Raw genomic sequence first — 25222 nt, 5'->3', positions numbered from 1 at the left:
CAAGGCTAAGCACGCGGTGGGGGCTCCCAGGAGGGAGAGGCGAGAGGTAGCTTCCAATGTCTGGAGGGGGAGGCGTGCACGTGCCCACGTCCCTGCCCTCGTCCTGGGCTGTTCAATCAGCCGAGGCCTAGAGATGCTGCCCGAGGCCTTGAGATGCTGCCCGTAGTGTTTGTGACCCGGTATAAATCCGCCCTTTCTTTCCAAAGGCTTTTTGGTGCTCTTGGCTAAGAATCCCGGACAGAGACAGGAGACCTGGCTCGCAGGCAGGCCGGCCGCCCCGCAGGGGAACTTGAACTTGAGGTGCGTGAAGCTGACAGTTCCTTGAAGGCCTGTCACCCATCCATCCGGTAAACCCTGCCACCACCCGGAGTAAAAACAGAGCAAAACCCACAAGCAGGGATCCAGACGCCGTGCACCTGTCTCGAAGCAATTATTGACATTATCACGACACAATGAATCGCTTTTTGAAGTTGTTTTCCTGATATTTAGCAGCCTGAATACTAATCCCCTTAACAAAACTGTCCCCAAGCTTTCTCCCCTCCCAGGCCCCCCTAATCTCCTTCTCTCCAGGGGGAGGGCGGGGCCGGGGACCAGCCAGTCGACTTCGCAGCACCTGGATTTGCATTGATACCTCCCTTGTCATTCATGGTACCAACAGGAATTAGCATAAGGCATTAAGGGAGACTCGGGAGGAGAAAAGAAAGGCCATTTTGATGGAAATAAGGGGCAAAGGCATAATCTGCCATCGACTAAAACGCTTATTTGTGTACGGTTTCCCAAGCAAAGCTCAGAAAAAGCCTATGTTGATTTTAGTGTACACAAAGAAACCTTAATCCTTTCAAGGCAACTAAATCACCCCCAGAAAAGCAGCTCAGAAGAAAGGCACCCTGTCAGGGGGATGGCTATTCACAACCAAATAGATGCCACAAATCACACTCTGTAAGTAAACAAAAATAAGAATGTGGGAAACGTTTGATTGGGAAAGGAAGGGGGACAGAAGTGGGGGCGTCAGGGCTGGGGGGCGGGACTCTCATCAACCTCCCCGAAGAGACCCTTGCAACTCCGGGAGGGCAGCGAGGGCCTGAACACAGGTCCCAGGGCCAGCTCCCGCTCTAAGGCCAATCCCAGAGAAGGGTGAAGACATTCCAGAGCTGTTTGGAGCTACACAGCAGAAGAGGGATGGGCGGCTTAAGGCCGGAGGTCCCTGAGGGGGGAGGGGGAACCAGTGGTCACTGAGACACTAAGACCTTTTGGGGACCTGCCCTGCTTCCTCTCCCCCCCCCCATCCTCTTCCCTCATCAAAACGAGCAATAAACAATCAGGCATTTTCACAGAGATGCCCCGTATGCTCTGAGCTGCGCGCGTCTTCTTTTATTGGGCTTTTAGCATTATGGATAACAAATTGGTACAAACTTTCCGTCCATCAAAAAATATGATGAAATATAAAACTGGAATAGTCCATTACGCAATAAAAAAGATAAAAATTCAATGTGACAATAATTCTGGGAGGAACAGCAATCACAGCAGCACATACACCTCAGGGGAACGCTAAACATAACGTACGATTCTAAATTGCAGTGGGTTCCAATTCTAAAATAATCCGGGAGCCCAAAATTACTGCACTTGGAAACGTGTCTTACTAACGAGTTAGCAAAAATGCTAGCTGAGGCACAGGACAGGATGTCGGAAGTGGCTTCCAACGTCGCCCCTTTACGAAGGAAGGCCCGATTCTGTTCAAGCGCTACCGGGCTCTGCCGTGTAACCGCAGACCCGAGATGACCCCGGAAAGCACACCTCCACTTAGCAATCACCACACCAGCGCTTCCATCAGGTTCCACGGCAAAGAGGAAAAGATGGAACGGTTTGTGTCACTTACACCTTCCAAATTACACACCTCGGTATCGCCAGTGATTAGAGACTCCCCTACGTTCCATTATTTCCATCAACACTGCTACAAATGAAAACTGCCCAGAAACCTACTGGCAATGATTTAAGAGAAGTTTTCCCTTTATGTACTGTTACATGATTAGCCTCTCTTAGTCCGTACTGCAGTTGGGAAGAAATTAATGGGATAGCACATATTTAAATTTTGCCCTCTTGCTCGTTTATTAACTTTCCAGAGAGCCCACAGCAGAGTAAGGCTTGGTTTATGGCCATATCCTGTGCATACTAAACACCCACGGGTAATTGGAGACCACAGAACAAATCAGCTGTTTATAGTTCTCTGACTGCTGGTAGTTGATAAGTAACAATGAAGTCAAGGCATTTTGAGAACTATTACTCTCCGTGACGGCTTCCTACGTTACAGTAACGTCACAGAGGTGGTGATTTCTTCGTCCAATCAATCTGAATAAGGATTCAGTGTATTCTGTTGCAATAAACCATTCCTTCACACGTCCCAGAAGCAAACGGATTCTGGCTCCAGCAAAACCACAAAATACGAACAGCGGCTCCAGAACAAAAAACAGAAAGACTGTGTTTTACTCAGACTTCTTAGGCAAGGACAATGAGACAAAAACCCAAACCCGGCCACTGCTCGGAATTCAGGGGTCTTGCTCGGAATTCAGGGGTCTTACCTTTGTTTACAATAACAGTATTGAAGAGTTTTTCAGAGCTGGCATCTGATGCCTGAAAAACAAGAAAGGGAGAAAAAATTGTTATTATGGTCACAGATATTGCCATCAGCATCATCAGACGGTGAGTTTTTAAATCAATGCACTACATTTTTGGAACAGCCTGATGGGGAAAGCAGCCGCTTCCCCCAACCGTCCACAAGGTGGTGCTGTTTGACTGCAGGAGACGGACCTGCAGTGCAGCTCTGTGCTGGGGGAAAAAATCTTGGTTTTAAAAAACGTGTCCTTATTAGACATATTATCTGTGCAAAACATATTTCTATGAGATGATCCACAAAGCAATTCAGCTCATTCACATAGTGATTTTGCAATTTCGTTGATAGATCATTATTTTAGAAATGGCACTCTTTTTTTCCCTTGATATGTGCAGAGAAGCCTGTTTTTCAGTTTTCTTGCACAAACCAGAAATGCCTATTATTTAACGTTGAGCCCTTCCTCACTAAAAAGTGTTGACTAGCACTTCCAGAGATTAATTTAAAGATTCGTCCCATGACCCCAAGATCCCTGTTCGTCCCAGTCACCAGGATGACCTTGGTGTGGAAACAGAAGCAAGCTGACCCGGCCCACAACCCGAGACTACGCCTGCCAGCAGCACCAGAGCCTTTCCATTTTCCAGAAATCCTGTCTTCTAATTATCACAGGGGCTCGAGGAAAGTGAAATAAGCCTGTTTAAGCCGCGAGAGCAAAGCCTCTGTGAAGTATACGCTCATGTGCTGGAAAATACACAGAAGTTGGTGTGGAGGGAAGGCTGCAAGGCTGCAGAAGCGGGAGTATTTCTAGAACTTCTAGAGGGTTGTAACCATTGAACTGAAAATCGGCATCCCCACTGTGGAATTCGAAGACGGAGCTGCATTTCAAGTTACAATGGCGATGTTGGGTCTCTGCCGTAAATCACTTGCCTTTCACACTTTGTACATAGAGATGCATGTTTTGACAAAGCAAAGCATAGGATGTTGGATAAATACGGAGGGGACCGTAAGGAAGACGGGGAGGGTGTATCCGGAGTACTATAGCCTGACTCAGGGGCTGGCTTTGGGGGACAAAGAAGATACTCAATTTAGCCTTTCTGTGCTATGTTGATGAAAAACAGGTATTATTGTGTCTATCTGGGGAACATGTTCTAGTTCTCGATGCAAGTGATACAGAGAAACATAAAATATTTTTGTTATGAGGATTTCTTCCTTTTTTTTTTTTTTTCCTTTAAAGCTTCCTCCGGTGAGGGATGGTTTCGAAAATTTAAGGATCCAGGAGAAAAAGAAATGGAGGAGTAAAGTGTGGGACTGCGTACACATTTATGCATAAACAGTTTAAAATAAATCCTAGAGAGCTTTTAAAAAAATTCTGCATGAATAGAAAATATGCCAAAGGCCTTCCTGACATCTTAAAGGTAATTAAATTTAAATTGTATACGGTAATAGCTTCCCTTAAAAATAAGCCTCCGAAAAAAAGTGTGGCATTCGGAGGGAAACAAGGTATCCATTAAGCAAATCAAGAGGATTGTTACGAAGGCAAAAATGACAGGAATAGGGTTGTTACATTGTGGTACCAAGCCAGGCTTCTAGGAATGGGAGTTTCCCTGCTGAAACTCAGAGATAAAGAGTGTGTCACCATTCCTGAATGAAAAAAAAGGACTTCTTCGTTCAAACTGGAAGGACTATGCTAAATTCATGGCTGAAAAAAATAAACTCCAGCTGATATATTTAAAAAAAAAAAAAAAAAAGGCCCAGGAATGAAATCCTCTTAAAACCGAAGCACTGCTCGCAGATACGGGGACTGCTTATGCAGAGGCGTCTGGCTGGCCGGAGAGGCGGGCGGACGCAGGACGGCACCCCCGATGCGGAGAACACGGGTGAGGACCCGGAGTGGCTCCCGACCGAGTTTTTGTTTGCACTCGGGCTGCGCGCGCGGGCAGACCCGGCCGGGCTGCAGGTGAAGCGCCCCGCGGCCCGCAACAGCTCCGTGCGGCGGCCGCCTCGGTGGCCCGCGGGGCGCCCTGCTCCCCGGGAGGCGGCTGAGGGGTCCTCGGCTCCGGAGCGGACTCAGAGGATGCGACCGCGGCGCCGCCCGCAGGTGCGAACGGGCCGAGTCCGGCCGCGCCCGGGGCGCTCAGGGCCGCCCTCCCACGCGCGCTCTCCGAAACCTGTCATTGTCCCCAACGCGCCGCCCGGCCGGGGGCCGCCGCCTGCAGCCGGGGAAGGGCCTCGGAAGGGCCTGCGCACCCGCGGGACGCTGGGTCATCCCGGCAGGGCCTGGGTCGCTCCCGCCTCCCGCCCGGGCTGCCGGCGACGGCGGGCCGCGGCCCGGGACAAGCGAGGACGGGCTCTCCGGCCGAGGCCAGCGCGCGAACTGCGGGGAAACCGGCTCGTTTCCCGCACGAACTTCCCCAATCCCGCTCCCGCCTCCCCAGCGCCCGCGCGGGTCCGGAGGCTCCGGGGCGCGGCCGTGCGCAGCGCGGGGGACGGAGCCCGCGATCGCCGCGTCCCGGCCACGGTCCCGGCTGATTTCTGTAACTTTCGCCGCTGTTTCGCCCCCCGCGGCGAGCCACAGCCCGCGGCCCGCGGCTGCCCGGCCTCCCGGAAGCCCAGTCCCTGCGCGCGGGGGCCGGAGGCTCGGCCTCGCGAGGGTCGCAGGGCCCGGGGGTCGCGGAGGGCGAGGGCGGGGAGCGGCCGGCGGGGTCGGAGGACCAACGACCCGCTCCGGCCGCGCTGGGGGCTGGGTCCGTCCGGGCGCACGGGCGGCTCCGGGGCCGCGGAAAGTTGGCGAGGCCGAGCGGAGGCGCGGGACGCGCGGGGACCACACGGCGGCCACCGGCCCCTCCGCCGCCGACCCCGACCCCCCCCCTGCAGCGCGCCGCGGGAGGGGGCCCAGCGGGGGGCCGAAAGCCGCCCCGGAACTTCCGCGCGGTTCCCGCAGCCTCGCCCGCCCGCCCCGAACCCCGGCCCCGGCCCCACCGGCTTCCGCGGGCACCGCGTGCGGGACCCCGCCCCGGCCCCCAGCCCCGCGCCGCGCCACCCGCCCCGGCCCGGGTCACCGGAGCCCCTCGGACCGGAGGCCCCCGGTCGGCCGCCGCCCCCACGCCCCCGCCCCCGCCCCGCCCGGCACGACCGCGCCGCCGCTCCCGGCCCAGGCCGCCGGCCCCGAGGAAAGTACAAAGGCGGGCGGCGGGCGGCGGGGGAGGCAGGGGAGGGCGGGGGAGGAGGAGTGAGGAAGGGGCCCCGGGCGCGCCAGACGCGAGGCGCCCGCCCCCGCCGCCCCTGCCCGCCGGCCCGGCCGCCGCAACAAAGACCCCCGACCCGGCCGCCTCCCTCCGCGCGCTGGGCCGACGAGGGGCCGCGCCCCCGGGGCCGCATTACCTGGTCGCACGGGGTCACGCGGCGCTGTCAGCCCCAAGTTCATGGTCCGGTTCCTCCGCGGGGCCCCCGGTGCCGGGATCGCAGCGCCCGGGAGGCGGCCGAGCGCGCGGGGAGGGAACGCGCGGCTCCGGCCGCGTCCGCAAGTCCGTCCTCGGGGCGCCGCGGGGTCCGAGCGCGCGGGGCCGGGTCCGCGCCGGAGCAGCCGCCGCACATCCAGCGCCGCCGAGGCCGGGCGGTGGGGCGGGGGGAGCCCGGTCCGCGCCCGCCCGCGGCCTCGGGGCCGCTCCTGCGGCGCGCGGGTCGGCCGGGCACGGCGGGGGCCGAGCAGCGTCCCGGGCGAGGCGAGAGCAGCGGCCTGAGCCGCGGCCGCGGCGCGCGGAGCTAAGAGCGAGGCGGCGGCGGCGGCGACAGGACAAAGGAGACCATGTGCGGAGGGAGGGAGGAGGGAGCGGGAGGAGGAGGAGGAGGAGGAGGAGGAGGAGGAGGAGGGCGCGCGGCGGCGGCGGCTTCTCCCCGGCGGCCGCCTCGGGCTCCCCGGCCGCGGGTCCCGCCTCTCCAGCGGCGCCGCGGCCCGACCGCTCCCGGCCCCGCCGCCGCCGCCGCGCTGGAGCCCGCGGCTCCGGGGGCCCTTGTCGGGCGGCCTCGCGGGCGCGGCAGCGGCGGGGGCGCGGGGCGGGCGGCCGGGGCGACGGCGCCTCCGGGCCGGGGCTGGCGGGCGGCGGGGCGCGGGGCTGGCGGGGCTCGGGGCCGCGCTCCGCTGCGGCGCCTGCCTCTGCCGCCGGCCCCGGCTCAAGTGAACTCCATCGGCGGCCGCCGCGGGCTCGCGGGCTCCCGGGCCGGACGGGGGGCAGCGCGGGCGGCGGCGGCGGCGCGGGGGGCCTCGCTCCGGACTTCGCTCCCGACCGCGCCGAGCGCGCCTCCTGCAGACGCTCGGGCGCTCGGAGCGGGACTTCCTCGGCGCGGAGCCCCCGCCGCCGGCCGCGCCCCTCCCCCGGCCCGCCCCGCGCGCCCCGCCCCGCCCCGCGCCGCCCCTCCTCTCGCCCCGGCGCCGGGCCGCCCCGCGGGGGCGCAGTCCGGGCGCGACGCCGACAGCTGTCGCTCCCCCCCGCGCCTCGGGCCCCGGGTCCCCGCGGCGGGCGGCCCCTCGGGCGGGCGCGCCGGGAACTGCAGCGCTCCCCGCCCTCCCCGCTTGCAGCGCTGCGCGGCGGCCGGCGGAGGCCACGAGGCCCGCGGCCTGGGGTTGGGCCGAGGCCGGGCCGCGCTCCGCGCCGAGAGCGGGCTCCGTGCGCGGCGGTGAGGGCCGCCGAGCGGGGTGCGCCGGGGCCGGCCCGGCACCCAGCCGGTGCGCAGCCCAGAGTAACACGTACGCTGCAGAAAATGGGGGCAGAGTCCAGTGTCAGAAACCGAGCCCGTCCTCCAGCCTCACCCCAGCACGATCAAAGACTAAATGCAGTGGGTTAAGTCCCAGGGACAATGGAGCCCACGACCGGGCCATCGGCAGACACCCCCTCCGCTTAGTCTTCGCATCCACCGACATCTGTAGGCTCCCACCCGCAAAGGTGCAGCCGGCCGGTCCCCCAGCGTCCACCAGACGCAGGCAAGAGATGAAAGGATACCGCAGCCTCGCGAAACGGGCAGCAATTACTATCGTTCTATCATTTATGGCCACTGTGTACCCCAGGGCCCCCTGTAGGGTCTGGAAAGGAAGGCATGGGGGCTCCATGCCCATGAACTTGGTGTTGGGTGGATTCCTCTGCGTAACACACTCCTCCCAGAGCGTGCCAGCTCCCTGCCCTCTAGCCTGGGAGCCCCTCTGCGGAGTTCTGGCCTCCTTACCAGCTCTCTTGACCCCAGAGGCCCTGAAAAGGTACTAGGCCCTACAAGGGGACGAGGAGACCCGCTGCAAACTTCTGGAGTTGTAACTCCGTGTCTGCAGTTTGGTGAGCAGGAAAAGTTGCTGTGATTTCCCAGCACCAGGGAAAGGAAAGGGGCACAGAAGGCGAGCTCCACCGGGGAGGGTTCTAGGGTGGTGCGGGGAGCACCAGGGGGGGTGAGGGCAGCCCACAGCTCCCCGTGTCCCTGCTGGCGCCCACCCCTGCAGCGCCCTGGAGCAGAGAGGAAGGCACGGGGCTTGGGAGAGACGAACATCACACACAATCGCCGTGGGGACCGGCCAAAGCGATAATGTCCCTTCCTCACGTCTTTGAAGTTCAACATCCATCACGGTTTGATTTCATGGCGCTCCTGAAAAACCTCTCAAGAGGGAAAAGAGGGGGTGTTTGCTGTATAGCATGTGTTTCTTTAACCTCTGTGTGCAAGGGGTTTTGGAAATGGGGGCTCTTCTGTCTTGAGCCTGGTCCACTCCCCAGCTGGTAGCACTGTGTGGGGTTTCTAAAGACCCTTTAAAAAATACATATATATATGTCTGTACACATATATATGTATGTACATATACACATATATATGTATGTACATACGTGTGTGTGTATATATATATATATAAAATAGCCATTTTTCTCTACCCCTACCCCCAAAGAAGTCAGAAGGAAGGGTGCCTCGGCCAAACACATGCATTTGGAGTTGGATTTTCCAATTGCTTATAAGATGTCACAAAACCCAGCTGAGGCCCTCAGGCTAGGGGCATTCACGCTGAAGCTGTTCTGCAGTAAGAAGACAGCTCAAAGGCAAACATTAAATTTTCAAGAAAAGACATTAAAATGTTGTTTCTTTTGGTGCAATCAGAATGGGACGCTTTTCTTGTCTTGTTGCTCTAATAAAATCAATACTACAGGGAAGAGATTGCCAGAGCTCCTGCCAGGTCCCCCACAGCGTAAACGGAGATGCACAAAAGCAAGGGGAACTTAGCTGACCAACGAAAACAAGCACTTAGCCCTCCGCAGAGCTCTCATGCGGCAGCCTTTCTGACACTTCACCATGCCCTGCATTAGATCGTCCTCTCTGATTGTCAAGGGCTGGATCTCAGAAAAGCCTGGGATAAATCTGCATGTGTCCCTGTATTTCGACCACTTGTAATCTGGAGGAACGTGGAAACGCCAATGGCTAATCCTCTAGAGAACACGAAGAACCGGCGTGTACACACTGTGTCCATATTTGGTCCCCGGGCCCCTGCCTGTGACCCTGGCCCTGCCAGGCCACCACTACCCTCTGGCTGGCTCCCTTCCTCAGCCTCTCCCCAGACACATGCATGAGTCCATTCTGATTGGTTTCCAGGTTGTTCCATGCCCCCTCCTTTCTGGAAGGACGGGAATCAGTATCCACGTCGGAAAGGAAGAAGGAAGGAAAGGAAAAGAAAAAGAATGATCACCCCAGGGTGGCTGGGTCCCCGTCAAAGGTCTGACTTTCAGGAGCCGAGATTCATCCTGTGGCCATGGTGGTGGTGATGGTGGTTTTTCCCTGAGAAACTTGGCTTCCCTTTATTGTCATTTTCATCTAAAGGTGGCAGGCAGGGGTGTCTGGGTGGCTCAGTCAGTAACGCGTCCTACTCTTGGTTTCGGCTCAGGTCACGATCTCCGGGGTCCTGAGACTGAGCCCTGAGTCAGGCTCCAAGCTCAGCAGGGAGTCTGCTTAAGATTCTCTCTCCCTCTCTGCCCCTCCCCCCAACTTGTGTGCATGCACACTCTCTCTAAAATAAATGAAGCGTTAATAAAAGAAAAGAGGTGGCTGGAAGCCACTATGTTATATTCAGAAGATTTAACCTACCAAGCACTCACGGCTTCTCTAACATCACCTTCCACTTCTGAACCAGATCTCAGGAAGGCAAGTCTTAAAAGGCAGGTACCCTGACACACTGCAGATAACAAGAATATGGACTCAACCGTCTTCCCAGCGTTAGATCAGTTATTTCAGGAACAAAGAGGAATTTTAATATAAGACCAAAGACCTGAGTCAAGTTTATGATTTCCAGCTAAAACTTAAAAACAAACAAAGACCAAACTCAAGCAAAATTAAAATATGGAGTCATCATTCTCGAGTCTCAAAATACAGCTAAAGATTTGTTTTTAAACTAATGGCAAACCAATGTAAATCAATGTAAAATGGCAAAGGTTTGAAGCTTAAAATGTGATTTGGTTCAATTTGTATCACAAATTACCAGATTGAGATTCAACAATTTTTTGGTAAAATATTTCTTATGAATTCTGGTCTTCTGTAGAGCATCTTGTTACAAGAAAAGCTCATTAATTTGGCGTCCTCTCTCCAAAATATAATGAACTTCTGGCATTCCCTAACAGAACACAGGTTGGTGACTCTTGGCAGGTGGAGAGAGGTTAAGCAAGAGGAGGTCTTTATGAAAATGTTTGTGCTTCTATATTTTACTTATTTTTTTTTTTTAAAGTCAACTCTATGCCCAATGTGAGTCTCAAACTCATGACCCCAAGATCAAGAGTTGCACGTTCTACTGACTGAGCCAGCCAGGAGCCCCTTGAGCTTCTGTATTTTAAATTATGTGGTATAAGAAGACCTCTAGAGAGGAGAGAAAACCCAGGATTCTGTCTTTGAAACTCACCCCAGGAAAGAGGTCACCCCAACTGGGTTATTTCTGTGTCTCTAAGAGCTTGATCTTTTCAAATTCTAAAGCTCTACAAGCGTTGGGAATTCAAGTTTCTATCCATTCTTTGGGTAGAGGTGAAGAGGCAGTGTCTGGTTGACATCGTGACCCTGTCACTTCCAAGCCAGGAGGCCCTGGAAAAAGTCCCTCCCCTCTCCATGCCTTAGTTTCTTCATCTTCATCGGAGGTATGGGGACAACAGTACCCACACCTCCAGGGTGGCTGTCTGTGTGACACCTGTCACTTAGTCAGTGGCTCTGTGTGTTGACTCTCATGATCAAAGATGGCACTTGTTTTTGATTCCTGGGGAGACCAACAAAATGAAAGCATAATCTAGTATGGTTGCAATGGCCATTCCGCTGGCCATGCCATCTGCTGGATTCTTTTGACGCCAACCACCATGCGAACCACCACGCGAACCACCATGCGAACCACCACGAGAACCACCACGCGAACCACCATGCGAACCACCACGAGAACCACCCCTGAACATCAGGAATGACACCTGTCCTAGAAAGCACACCACCTGTACTAGGGAGCCCCACTCACACAGGCAAACAGCCCTTTTGGACGGGGTCGAACAGGAGACTGTATGAGCTTGGGTCACTCAGAAGGCTGGTGAGTTGGGAGCCATGTGCATCTTCTTGATAGGTGGTAAAATCTGATCCTGAGTCAAGCAAAACCCTCCAGGAGTTCACCAGGCTTCCAGATGTCAACCACCTCCTAATGGAAAGAGCTTTAACTTCTTCAAACGTAAAATAGTGTGCTTCCCGATTATGTCACGTTGATGCACTGAATTGTAATTTCTGACTTACACAGGCCCACACTTTGATCCGGGGCTACAGGAATAGTTTCTTACTGGTGCAGAGGCCCATTTGCTGGTTTTGTTCCTTTTCTTTGTGGGGATACCCACCACCCTCAGTGCGATTTTAAATTCGACCATCGAGGACTAGGTCTTGCCCATCTCTACTCACACCGGAGCGTAGCAGCGCTATGAGGGACAGGAGCCTGGACTGCTCGGCATTTCATATTATCCACTTGTCAGGATATAAGGCTAGCCGATTCCCCGTGATATCCCTTCTTTCCGAACCGACCTGGTTTCTTGTGGCCATTATTCACATCGTGGAATTTGCAGACCTGTCTGGTGCCCACCGTGGTACCGGGAGGCCTCCCTCAATAGCTGACAGATGAGAGAGAGGGAATAGGTGGCCGAGGTTTTCCCAGCCCGCTGGTAGGGTTGGGGCGCCTGACAGGCGTCGGGGTACCCTGATAGAGGGGAGAGAGGCTAAGGGCAGAGGACACTGCTAGGAGCCCGGAGAGACCTGCAGCTGGCCGGGGGCGGGAGCGGGGGCTGCTGCTCCTTCCCCATGGCAGGCGACCAACAGCCCTCGCTTGGAGAGCTGGAGCCAACAGGTTGCTCACCGCCAGGAAGCAGGAAGCTGCCCCGTTGCCGACATTGTCCTGCTTCCCACCTCTGCTGACTCCTGACATTATGCCTTCTGTGATGTCCAGCCCAGATTAAAACTCTTTCTGGGTCCTAGGGATTTCTCCTGCTCGGCCAGATCACTTTAAACTGTAGATCAAGACGGCCTCCCCTCGTGATGCATGGCTGGTCAACCTCAGCCCAAGCCACTGGGCTCCGTACCCCACCCCCCCGCCACCGCCCCTTCCGCACAGGCAATTTTAACATGGGAGCTTCATTACTTATCACTCTGAAAGAAGGCGACAATAGCTCATGCTCTCACTGTTGTAAAGCAAAAGCCTCTACCATTACATGCCTGTGTTGCTACCATTGATCACGGGGCCGCAACCAGAGGAAAGTAAATAAACCGACCCGGGTTAGTTTATGATGCGTACTATTGAGACGCAGGGCGGAATAAATATTTTCCAAGTGTGGAAGTCAAGAAAAAGAATTTTACTTTCAAACTTCGCAGTGTGCTATAAACTACAGAGGGAAAAAAACAGAAGACCCATAAACTATCTCTCACTTAACCACCAAATCTACATTACAATATTAATATTCAGAATGTGACAACGCCACCAAGAAAGGCAATGAGAAATGAAATCGGATCCAGTCTCCGCTCATGCTGCCCAGAGGCACCTCATTTTGTGCTGACGAGCATGAGGTACGGACTCTGAGGCCGGGCCCTCCTGGCTCTCCCCTGCGCTTTGGTCACCAACTCCCCCCTGGGGACACCATTCCCCACCGGCCGGGGTTCGCCGTCTGGGGTCTAGAGGCCTGATGTGATGCGGAGTCGCAGTTCTGGCGGAGCGCCCGGCCCCTTCGTCCCCGCACCACGTTCTACCGTCCGCACGATGGGGTGAGTCCTGACTCCTCCCGCCCTGGGCCAAACCGGCATTTCCACAGACCTGCAACACAGAGAGGTTCCAAGGTCCAAGGGTGATGCTCAGGCTGTCTCGGCTGCGCTCACAGAGGCAGGGTGGGTGGTCGTCGACCTTCACAGTTTTACGGTTTAAAAGGTGACCGACACCCTATATGCAGGTCACCGGCAAAAGTAACATGAGAAATGGTGGCCAACTGCACGTCAGCATTTCTTTCCTTACAACCTTCTCTCAAGGGCTTTGCTCTTTTGCCCTGGAAAAATGTAACCTCAGGTACAGATAATGTTTAGGACCCTGGATATCCCACCCTCCCCGTCTACTCATACGCGTGGGCCTAACAAAGCTTTTGTGCTTTCCTTATAGCGGCATATGGTACTGGGCTGATGGTCCTGATATTTATTTGCAGAAATTCTCGTTGGGCAAGAACGCAGCATTTCCTTCTTCTGTTTCGGTGACTCAGACAGTTGCTGGGGTACTGACTATGTGGGCAGCCAGAACTGCAAAGAACTCCCTTGGTTTAGCTTCCCTGAAAGCATTCCTGGTGATGAATGTTTCTGATTTTCAGCCTTTTTCTGGTCTTAGCGGTTCTCCCTGCCCCTCGCATACTGTCCGCACGGAGTGGAAAACTCTGACGTGGCCGTTACAGTAGACTCGATCTCTGTGGCTTCATGATCAAACGGGCAGACTTTGGGAGTGGTCATGGGCTGTACAAACGCCAACTGCTGTGATCACATCCTGCTGTGACTGAGGGTAAGGGCAAGCCTACATGCTTGCAAAGACCCGTGAATTCCTCTCTGGCCCTGTATATTCTCCAGTGATTGCTTCTGCTCCTGACTGCAGGTTATCTTGAGGGAAGTACATTCAGGACGGTGTCCGACATGTGTTACCTGTTTCCTGGCTCACCTCTGGACACGGCCATTCCTGTGGGTCTTACCTGGCCTTAGTGGGCCCAGGATGCTGCTTTGGAGGTCAAAGATTCCATCCCTTAAGGGCCAGGACGGTGCCCTAACACTCCCACTCCCCATCATCCATCCCCTAACACGGACGACGAATGCCCTGCGTGAAGCCGACGGTCAGGAGACGCCACTCAGATCAATGAGTTAATGAATGAACGACTCACATCGCTGCCGACTACAAGAAGGAAGACATTATCTCAAAAACAAACTATAAAGACCTCTCCACAAACCACAAGCAGTGTAGCATTTCACAGAACACAGGAGCCCTCCATCGTGAGGCTAACATGAGAACACACGTAAATTCTCTTGGAAACTGGTCGTTAATTACGCTGCCGGTCATCGTGCAGCCACGCTCTAAATACGGCCTCTAACACCTCTGTGCGCCTCTGCCCTTCTCCCACGAGAAGGTGGCGCTTACATCCTCCATCCTGGAGTCTGGGCTGGACCCTCGACTCTCTGGACCAGGGGAACGCGGCGGAAGTAACGTTCTTGAGTTTCAGGGCTCAGGCATTAGGAAGGCCTGGAAGCTTCTGCTTCTTGCTGATTGGCACCCGGTCACCATGTTGTGAGGAAGCCCAAGGAGACCCGCATGGGGGAATTCAGCTCTCGGGACCAAAGACCCGGCGGAGCTTCCAGCCAAGGGCCCGTAAGAGCTTGCCAGCCGTGGAGATAAACACTGTGGCTTTGGCTCCCCCAGCCCAGCTGAGCTTGCCTTCGCCGAGGCCATGTGGCCGAGAGAGGAGGAGCCCTGAGCAAATGGCAAAATTGAGAGCTAATAAATAAATGTGTGTTCAGATATTAAATCTGTAGCTCGTTACAAAGTGATAGGTCAGCGGGACAGCCATCTAGGTCGCTCCCAATGTTCAGAACAAGGAAGCAGGTGTGCACCTGCCCGGGTAAGGCGCTCCCACGAGCTTCACCTCTGCTTTCTGGCCTCCGTGAGGGAATGACGGGGACCCTGCGGTTAGAGAAGGAACGCGACTGAAACAAAGATCAAGACTACCAACGCGAAAATCCTGAAATCAGAAAAATCTCTGCCGAAATAAGGAAGAGTTTTCCATCTGATAAAGCAGAAGAAAACTTAACATGACAATGTTAACGAAAGAATCAATCTGATCTCTCCCTTTCCTTTTGGAGGCTGCAAATGTTTGCAAAACTAAAAAGTCTTTAGTAATCCCTTCTTTTATCTAAAACAGATTGCCGTTTCAAGCACAGCCTCGTGAAACTGCAGGTTCAAAGGAACCTGAAACCAAATTAGCATAAAATCTGGAATTCTCATTTCCACCAAATGCACAGCTGCCATCTGACAGCTCTTCTGTGATTTTTGGGTTTCAAACGGAAACTTAAAGTAGCTGAGGGGGCACAGGCCGGGGCCCCGTGCGTCCGTGCCCGCTCCCTTCCACGAGCTCACACGATCGAGAGTCTCCCTAGAACCCGCGGGTCGGAGACGCCCCCGCCGTGTGGCGTGTGCCTGGCCCAACCGGGGGGAAGCAGGGACAGTCGAGAAGGCAGGCAGGGTAGACAGAAAGACTTTGCTTCCACTTTGAGGGGTGTGAAATATTTATAAGTAAATTCACACAAATCAGAGTGAGTCTGCTGGGGGGGAGGAGAGGAAGAACACCCTTTCCCAGTTTCTGCATCACAAATGCCAAGAAACCCACACTCCAGACACTTCAGTCTAAGCTCCAGGGCCGCGCATGCGGACTCCCTCGCACGAATCCCTGAGCACTTCCAGAGCCTCCCCTTTAGGTAATGACAACGCGATGCCAGTACATTTAATTCTGGAAAACCCAAGGGGGGCCGCTTTGGCTCCCGCTGAAATATCATCACCCCTGGGACAAAAGAAGTCACACTTCTTTTACAGAAAAGTGGGGAAGTGAGATAAAGTGTATCTGATCCCCCTGACGAGGACAGGTGCGGGGAGAGGATTTTCTCCCGCACTCTTTGAGGGTGGATTTGCCCTGAGTCGTCCCAAACTTGCTCCTCTGATCCCCCATGATCCAGCGCATGAATTCGAGTGACAGCTGGTGGGGCCACGACCACAGCACATGAAAAGCAGGCTGCGGCCGCGCACGGAGGAGAGGCACGGCCTGGCCTGCCCTTTCTCGTGCACCTCTCTGTGCACCGCGCCCCACTCAGGGGCCATCTGCTCCCTCCCAAAGCTGGACATGGACGTGAACGTGGACGGGGCAGGGGCCTGCATGGTGGGGCGTGGAATTCACAGGGAGGCCACCCGGGCTCACTTTCCCCCAGGTCCACGCCTCCCCTGACGTTCCTCTACTGTTAGTGCACAACTTTTCACTTTCTCCAGGAGAAAAAAAAAATTTAGTGAGCATCTGGTATTTACACAGAATCTTAGAGGGAGTTGACGGATTTAATTACAAGTGTTAGTAAAACAGGAAAATTGTAGCCAGGCTTTCAAATAGCCACTCGCCTGTAAGTGACGAGACTTCTTTGTGCTGCCATTAAAGGACACGATTTACTTCCCAGCCAGGAGTTTTCTTGGAGAAGGGGGCACGGGGGAAAACACAGCTGCTGGCCGGTAGCTTTCATTCTAATGTGCGACGCGGTCCTTCTTATACAAAGATCAAGCTTACAAACAATGTTCAGTGAGGCTGTGGGCTCAGAGTTGTTCTCCCGCTCGCACGGGTGGGACGGATTTCCTCTCTGTCACCAGCACCCGCTCACCGCAGGCGGCACGCATCTGTGAAAGGACTAGCTGGGTTTCCGGGCTCCACATAAGGCCAGGAAAACGACTGTGAACGGCTGACCTGCGTGAGGATGGGGACGGACCGGTCCTCACCGGCAGCCGGCTCCGGCCAGTTTTAATGCCTGGGTGCAAGTCCCGGGAACAGCATCGCACACGGGCAAGGTTGGCGCTACCCGAGTCCTGGGCCAGATGGGCCGGGCCACAAAACCCGGGTTTTAGAACAGGTTCTGTCCATGTGGGTTGTGGCTTTGGGGAAAAGTCACAAAACCTTTCTCCTCCTCTAGAATGCCGAACAGGTTGGAAGGAACAGTTTCTCTCTCGCGCGCTCTTCCAAGATCCTGGGATTCTGTGCGACCTACTATCTAGATTATAAACCGAATAGCCTCTGTGCTGGAAAACAACATTTCCCTCTTTCCATTTTCTTGGCGTTTACGTTATTAGTATCTAAGTAGGACATACTGCTTGACTTATTTTTCCTGGGATTTCCACGCTCTTAGAATTTCCTGATAAATCAACGAAACGTCCGAAGCATGTCCTGTCCGGTTTGCACTTAATGCTTCCAACCGGTGAGTCCTCATCAAAACAGTCAGGGCACAAGTGAGCCTCTCAGGCCCTGGGCCTCTTGTCCCTTGGTACCGTGGGCCCATTAAACACATTTGTCAGCTTTACGTTTTGAAAGCAAAACCAAAAGGGTAAATGTGTCATCACATACTTTTTAATCTGAAATCCACACGGGAAGGAGTTCAGAGAGAGAGAGAGAAAGAAAATACACCCTCCCCTAAGCCCCTCGCGCACACGCACACATGCACATGCACACGCGCACACGCACACCTCTCCCCGCCACCACACACTCATGGGAATGAGACCATTCCCGGGGCCGAGGCACGCGCACACCACACTGGGAACCGGCGCGGTCGTTTCTGACACTCCACAGTCAGATGAAACAAGTAGCCTGCGCCTCTCAGGACTTTTTCTTTCTTGTTTTTTCTGACATGGAAGTTTGGCTGGGGAAGCACGTGTTGCACAGACACATGCGGCCTCAGCAGGACGGACCCTTCACGGAGGAGACGGATTCCAGATCCAGGCGCGCTGGAGCAGGGCTTAAGTCCTCCGAATTCGGTAATGGAAAGTTTGGGTCACATGAAGGGCTGTGGGATCCGGGGGTAAGATTTAGCTCTAAATCAGCCTCTGGAGCAGCCCCCTAAGAAGCACCGCATGTCTCCAGTTCCGGCTCTTTCCTTCTCTCTCGGCGCTTTCCTTTTGAGGGGCCCGAAAATCCTGGCTTCAGACCGTCTCCCTGTGTACTTAGTGAGGCCTCCCATCCTTAGAATGGCTTTTTCCTTTTAAAGCTCTTTTCAAATGTTTCCCGGCCTTTCATTCTGAAAAGCTCCAGACTTCTAGAAACGATGGGCGGACGCTCCACACAACACCCACAGCACCTTCGTTTCTGTGCCTCCGCTAACAGTTTGCCCCGCTTTCTCGCTCCTTACTTTGACACACGTGCCAAGGGGCGTCCATGCACCTACCGGGTCCCTCAGGGCTGGTGTGGGCGGAGGCATCTACCCTCGTGGCTGCTTATCCGAGGGGCAACGTCTAAGACCCTGATTGGGTCACGTCGGCTGGTGGATGGGGTCCCTGGGACCCGAACCCCGCCCTCCCCACTTGTGTCTAGAAAGTCTGCACACACTGGGCTCCTCTTTGTGCTTCCAGGACTCACCAGGACTCCGCTCCGCTGAGGCGGCCTGGACACAGCTTTGGGCTCGGTGGTCAGTCAAGAGGGCAAGTGGGCTGTGGGGAAAGGGGCGGGCTGCTCTCGGGGGGAGCTAAAGGCCCTTCCTCCTCCGCACGGACTGCAGACGGGCTCGCCGGGGGCCCGCAGGACTTCGCCCGGCTAACCACCTGGCATAGCCGTGGACGCTCCTGTCCCTGCTGCTTCATCTCCAGGATGGACGGATACTGGGCCTACGTCAGCGTCGCTGAGCAGTCAGTGACCCGCAGCCCGCGAGCGCGCGGCCGACAGAGCTGGAACCCTTGTCCCGGACGCTCCTTCCAGGCTCCCTCCCCCGGGTGCCCCTCTGAGGAAGAGCTGACAGACGAGGCCGGACGTGGACGGACATCTGGCCTCGTCAGCCTCTTAATCTCGTCAAAGCCCGCTCCCTGCGCCACGCTGGACGGCACCCACACACGCAGAGCGGCGGGGGCCGGGGAAGGAGCCGCGGCGAGACGGATGGCGGCTCGGGAGAGCGTGAGGACAGACCGAGGAAGGGCAAGGGTTTCTGGGGTGTGGAGGGACTCAGAAGTGGAAAATGCGCAGGAGGCCGGGGAGGGACACGGCCCGAGACAGGACGGACGGCGGGTAAGGCAGCAGGTCTCCGGGGAGCGGCCAGAGATGCTGGACCACGGACGAGCGAGCGAGTGAGGGACGGTGCGAGCAGCCACGGAAAAGCCCGAGACACACAGGGCCGGAGTCCGACTGCAGTGGTCCGTGGCGGACAGTGGTCCGTGGTGGACAGTGGTCCGTGGCGGAGGGCAGGAACGTGGCTCCTCGCCCTTCTGACTGCCGCCTACAACCTGCTCTGCCCGGATGCTCTCTCCCTGCAGGATACCCCCGCCTGCGGACAGTGTACGCCGACACACATACACATGTATTTCTTCATCGAGAGAAGCAGCCATTCACGTCAGATCAGCAGTAAATGATCGCAGTGCCCCGTATTTTGCACTCACAGACCATTCTGTCCACGAAAGCCAATGAAAGCACCCGGAAAGCGTGGTGGTACTTGGAAAACGTGGCTGCAAGTCCTTCCCGTCAAGATGTGGAGGCTACTCCCCTGCCCTGCCTTGAATTTGGCAAACTCGAGAGAGCTTTGATTCGGTGGCAGAAGTAGTGCCATTTCCAAGGCGAGGCGTGAAGAGGCCTCGCTGCTTCCGCCTCTCAGGAAGGCCCCCCCAACCCAGCTGCCGTTTTAAAATGGCCAAGCCACAGGGGAAGGACTCGTGGAGGTCCCCCCACGGAGGGTCCCAGCCAAGCTCGGCGTGGAGTCATCCCCACCCAGGCATGGGACACGGGAGGGAAGTTCTCTCTGGATGATTCTAGCCCCTGGAATTCGGATTTGAGTCACGCGGACATCCTGGAGCAGAGACGAGCCGTCCCTGCTGTGCCCTGTCCCAATTCCGGACCCCCGAATCCGGGAGCACAATAAAGGGGGGTGGTTTCACACCGCGCGGTGCTAGAGTAGACCACGAGAGCAAACACTTCTTTCAACACGGACTTCCCACTTTATCACACGTATTCGCCTAAATCAAGCCCTTCACTTCTCGGGCTGTCTCCCCGACTGGGCAGGGGCTGGGGGTGGGGATTAGGGTGACAGACTCCGGTAGCCCAGGCCACACCGGACGGCTGCAGGAAGCTGAGACAGGACAGCAATCGCCCGAGCGAACTGTAGGAGTGCGGGAGGGAAGTCCCACCGCACACCGGGGGGATCTTATCACGTCACTTTTAAGAGAATCAACAAATGCAAAAGAACTTGATAAATATTTTCCATAACAAAACACAATTGGTTGCAGAGGGATCTGACTCGGTTCCTCATTACTTCTCCCTCACTCGTCAGACAAGCTCGGAGCTCACCCAAACCCACTGTGGATTCTTCCCCGTTTGCTGGGGAATGGGACTCGACCTGTCCCTCACGCGCATGTTCCTGGAGCCCGCTGCCACATCCGGAGTGCGGGCGTCGGCTTCCAAAGAGAGGGAAAAGCTGGTCACCGCGGCGGCTTTGGACGTGGCCGAGGGGCAGAGGGGGTGGGGAAGGCCAGGCTGCCCATGATCAGGGCTCCCAGGTGCCCCGGGATCACGGCAGGTGATCACGCACTTGGCTGACGTCAGAAGAAAGAACCACGGCTCCTCTCCCCACCCTCACTCCCTCTTCTTCTTCTTCTTTTTTTTTTTTTCAAGGAGGCTTTTTACCCTCATTAAATGAAACCTTATCTCTGAAAGACTGCAATCCTCAGCAAATGACAAGTGAGCCTAATCTCGTTTTCTGACAACTGATTCTTGACAGCACCTTCCCTTTGATTTCTGAGACACGTAGTTAGACATATATTAATCTGTCAGTCATCATCCCTAGGAAGAATAAAAAAGAGAGAGAGGAAGAAAGAAATGAACATTTGTGAATATGAAGGCAAGACAAGGGGCGAGGACACCTATTTTAACTGACGCTCGAAGGCTCCTTTCTCGCGCAGCCCCCGCCCATCGGGCTCGGGGGAACATCCCCGCAGGGGAGAGGCAAGCCGTCCAACCCAAGGGCCTGCAGAAGGGGCACCCCCTGATCGGAGCAACGCGGTCCCGAGGAAGGGCACACGCCCTGAAATGCGGCAGCACGGGTTCAAATCCCCGCCCCACGTGAAGGTCACAGGTAGATCGAATAAGATCTTTAGTCTCTGCGCGTCAGAACCCTGCCTGTAGGATGCGGCTCATGGCTTCTGCGGGCTGCAAAGAGTAAATAATCTTATCTACTGCACAGGTGGGCATGAAGTCAGGACCCAATCCAGCATTTCCAGTGGGAACACTACCGCTGCTATTTCTGCTCGGGTCTCCCGGGGAGATGCTGAATAGGGAAGCAGGAGGAAATAAAGGGTACACCCCGTTCCCTAGGAGGTCACGCATGTAGAAGGGATTCGAGAACTACACGGCAGTGCTCACAAGGACCGCCAAGAAGAAACCCATAAAAAATGGCGCCACATGACTCTGGAAAACTCAGACGCTCATGCTGGTTGCTCCCAACCCAGGCTCAAGACCTCAGACTCACGGCCGGCCCTGCCTCTTTTTCCGTACTCCGGAAGGAGAGTCGGAACCCTGTCCCTGAGGCATTTGCAAACGGGAACGCACGTGTGCTGTCGGTTTGCTTGTTTGTCTCCAGGGGTGGGGGAGTCACGGAACCATATCTGTCTTGGGATCCGCGTGGGGTGAACCAAGTCTGCCTGGCTGGCAGAGTACAAGAAACGGGGTATTTTTGACCAAATGTCAGGAGTCAACACCTGCATTGGGAGCGGTCACCGACAGTAGTTTTTTTAATCTTTTCATACAGAGACGGACAGAAGGGAAGACACAGAGGCCCCCAGCCTTACCTCTGAGCTAACGGGGCATGAACGAGCCGGGTGCTCGGGCTACTCTGCAGAGGGCACGCCCGCAGATTCTGGGGTCACTGAGCCTGAAAACGATCCCGCGAAGTCCTCCCCCGGAGTACGCCTCTCTGAGACGGGCCTCTGGGTTACACGCCTCGACCCCCGCCGCACCCCCGCCAGGTGCGACAACAAGAAACACCGGAGTGCTCTCTCCACGGCCTCCGCCGCATTGATTCCACCTGCCGGGGCCGTTATTAGATAAACGTGCTTCGTGCTGCCACGAGAGGGTCACAACATAAAGGACTGGGGAAGAGGAAGGACAATGAGGAGTCTGCGGAGTCACTGGCACCCACTTCTGAGGGACCGAGTGTTGTTCTGTGAAGACGGGCACTTCCCGGGACACCTGCCGTCCCTTCTCGGCTCTCCTCCTTCCGGTTTCTGCAACCGAACCCTGGGCTGCCGGTCTGTCTGCACGGCTGACGGAGAAGGAAGCAGAGGCGGCACCACGGTCCGCGCTCCGCTGCGGGTAACGAAGACCACGTGAGACCAGACAGACCGGGAGGAGGAGACGATCCGTGCTCGGGCGAAAGTTCTTCTGCACACGAGCAACGGGGGACACGACCTCCTCCTCCTCCTCCTCCACGACCCTCACCCATCCCTCTGGCACTGGGCCACCTGGATCGTCATGGGTCCCAAAGAAGGAGGAATCCCCGCACAGGGGCGGAAACACAACGGGGGAAAATCCCTGGAGGAAAAGGCAACTGACTTTTGGTTTTAGCAAGAATGAACTAGAAGGTCTCCAAACCAGCGACTTGGAGAAACGTGATCTTTAGGTAACCGCTCCACATTTGCTAAGACTTTAGATCAATGGGACGAATGACCAAGCCACTCGCAGGCCATGTCCACCACGGCGGTACACCGGAGATGCACACGGGGCCGTGCTGGGCTCACCCAACAAGACCTAGGAGTCCGGAGCCCTGGTCTGCATTCCGACCATGCCTATTGCTTCTGTGCTCTGGGACTGCTGTGATGCTGGCCCTTCTCAGGATTTGTGGGTTGGAGGTGAAGCTAAAAAGCACTCCATCAACTCCAAAAGGAGTTCTGGAGTATATTTATACGTATATAAATGGGTATATGTCTGGCATACATTTAAATGTTGAAACATTGGGTGTGACTGTTCAAAAAAAGTTTCCAGAACTTGAGAGAAGGTTATTTTATAACAGAAAAATTACAAGTAAAAAATAATTAAAAACAGGGGTGCCTGGGTGGCTCGGTCAGTTAAGCATCTGACTCCAGATTGCAACTCAGGCCTTGATCTTAGGGTTGTGAGCTGAAGCCCCCTGTTGGGAAGTCTACTTAACAACGACAACAAAAACCTAAAGTATAAAGAATGAGGCTGGCCAGCTGCAGAAGTAGCCCTAGAAACTGCCTGAACTCATGGCTGAAGGCTCTAGAGTGACCCCAGTTCAATCCAAGTGACCTACTGTGATCTCAGGGAGTCAGGATCCCAATGTGATTAGAAGTAAGAAAGCTTAAGTTGGATCCTCTCATTCTCTCATCTGCCTAAGCACCCACCTTGCTATCAGACCAACCCCCCGTCCACCAATCCATCCACCCCCCCAACCCCCTACCAATCCATCCACCCATCCATCATCTCCTACATGTCTAACATGTGATACGCACAGACTACTTCGCACCAGTGCACACAGATAAGGCATGGACTCTGCTCTCGGAGAGCCCACTGTCCAGTATGGGAGGCAGTATAATCAGAAAGCAGAATTAAGTGCTGTAAGCATAATAATAGAAATCGATGCACGGTACTGGGGATTCGCACAGGATGGAAGGGCCAACTGCCTGAACCTTTGGCTCTCACAGTCCCTGCCCGCCCAGTGACCTTCCGATTACAATTTGGTTTCCTCAGGGATTGTCCTTTGGGGTTAGAGGTGCCCACTGGGGCATGTAAGTCATTCTGCCTGGAGCGGGTGGTGATACTGCTCTTTGTAAACAGAAAGATTGGCGGTGTAATTTAGTGGGCTTCCCTGGAGTCCGATTAGCACGAGCCCCTCTGAGTTTCCAGGCCGGGCTGACCCGATGGTGTAGCTGCCCCTCCAGGAGCCTGCAAGCAAGCCGCCATCCATGTTTCCACCATGCTGTTCTGTAACCACCACGGGTGGGGGGTTGGCGCTGGTACAGGAGCTTGCTCTGTCCTTCTGCTTTCAAAAATCACGTGTCCCAGCCTTTTCAGTGAGCCAGTGACTGCTACGTCTTCACTTCCGTTCACGCTGTCCCGCCACAAGCGTCACGCCGGCTTCCTGCACATGTGAGGCCGTGGGGGTCTCTGGTCAAGGCTTTCCTAATGAGCAGATCCAAGGGCTCTTTCTGTGTCTCCTACACAACTCGCTGGCCCCACTCCCTTCTTCACTGGGGCTCCATGACGGCGAGTGATTCTTATCCTCTTGCTTTGCTTTTCCTTTAATAGTGGGATTTTTTTCAAGGTCCCCTTCAATGTCCAGAAAGAAGGATGTAGGAGGCTCTTCCCCATTCCCCAACTTCTATCATAATTTCTGAGCAGATGGTGCTCAAGTCTCCAGCCCTACACTTCTCCTGCATTCCAGACCCATATTTCCAACTCATCTGTTGGACAGTGGCACTGACTGTCTCATCGGCACTTCAAAAACCGGTTTCCGGAAAGGAACTCATAGGCATTTCCTCTTGATTGCCAATGGCCTGGACGAGGACACGCCCCTCCCCTCCCCTCAGTTCACCGAATCCTCTGGACACCTTCCTCCCTTTCACCCTCGTGGTCCTGGCTTTCGTGCGAGTCCTCAGCCGGCTGGGGTAGTGGTACTGATCGTCTCTTCCCAGTCTGGTGTTCTGCTCTCTCTTCACCCTTGTAAAGGCTCCAAACACGACAGGCCTGAGGACGGAGGTCTGTGCCAAACCATCGGATTCTTCCTTCCAGGTTGACAAATACGAAGGGACGGGTTAGATAGAGACCGGCTGTCAGATCTCGCCTCGGCCCCACCAATCTTGTCCCCAGATCTTGGACAAGGTACTTAACCCCTTTGAACAAAGCTTCCTCGTCTGTCATAGTGGGTTGGCGACTTGCTACGCCCTAGGAGGGAACTGGGTCCACCCCATCCAGTGCAAAGGAGAGCCTAGACATTTGCAGCTATCTTGGCTGAAAGGAAGGGAAACCGGAAAATGAAATCATTTGATTTGCCTGGCTTGGCCTGCGGTGCCCAGCCCTATACACCGTACATGGTAGGAACTCAAGTATCTGTACTGCCTTTGAAATAAGGAACTTCTGTTAGCACGTCCCAAGGAGAGGAAGAGTAGCACAAAGGGCTCGGGCCGTCCTTTCAAGGGATAATTTTCCTTTCTTCGAGCAGTTACCAGGATTGACAATCTTTCCCTTTGACCCTCAAATCTGAATCATTTCACCAGCCTGCGGAATGGCTGCCTGCTGCACCCCCAGCCGAGGGGGAGGATGACCCAGGGAGGCTAGAAGTCATCTCTGTGTGAGCCGGATCTGTCTTGTG

At 55.4% G+C, this 25222-nt stretch overlaps 1 protein-coding gene across 9 annotated transcripts in view; it reads right to left on the bottom strand.

Annotated features, from left to right (window-relative positions):
• Nucleotides 1–25222, bottom strand: part of AUTS2 (activator of transcription and developmental regulator AUTS2) — a 1075180-nt gene that overhangs the window by 74538 nt on the left and 975420 nt on the right. For all 9 annotated transcript variants that reach the window (XM_032328510.1, XM_032328513.1, XM_032328512.1 and 6 more), the window contains one exon: nucleotides 2577–2628. In XM_032328510.1, the coding sequence (XP_032184401.1) occupies nucleotides 2577–2628 (52 nt within the window). The remainder of the gene's footprint in view (nucleotides 1–2576; nucleotides 2629–25222) is intronic.

The sequence above is a fragment of the Mustela erminea genome, chromosome 20 (assembly GCF_009829155.1).
Source record: "Mustela erminea isolate mMusErm1 chromosome 20, mMusErm1.Pri, whole genome shotgun sequence".
NCBI lineage: Eukaryota > Metazoa > Chordata > Mammalia > Carnivora > Mustelidae > Mustela > Mustela erminea.
This window is presented reverse-complemented; position numbering and strand designations above follow the sequence as displayed.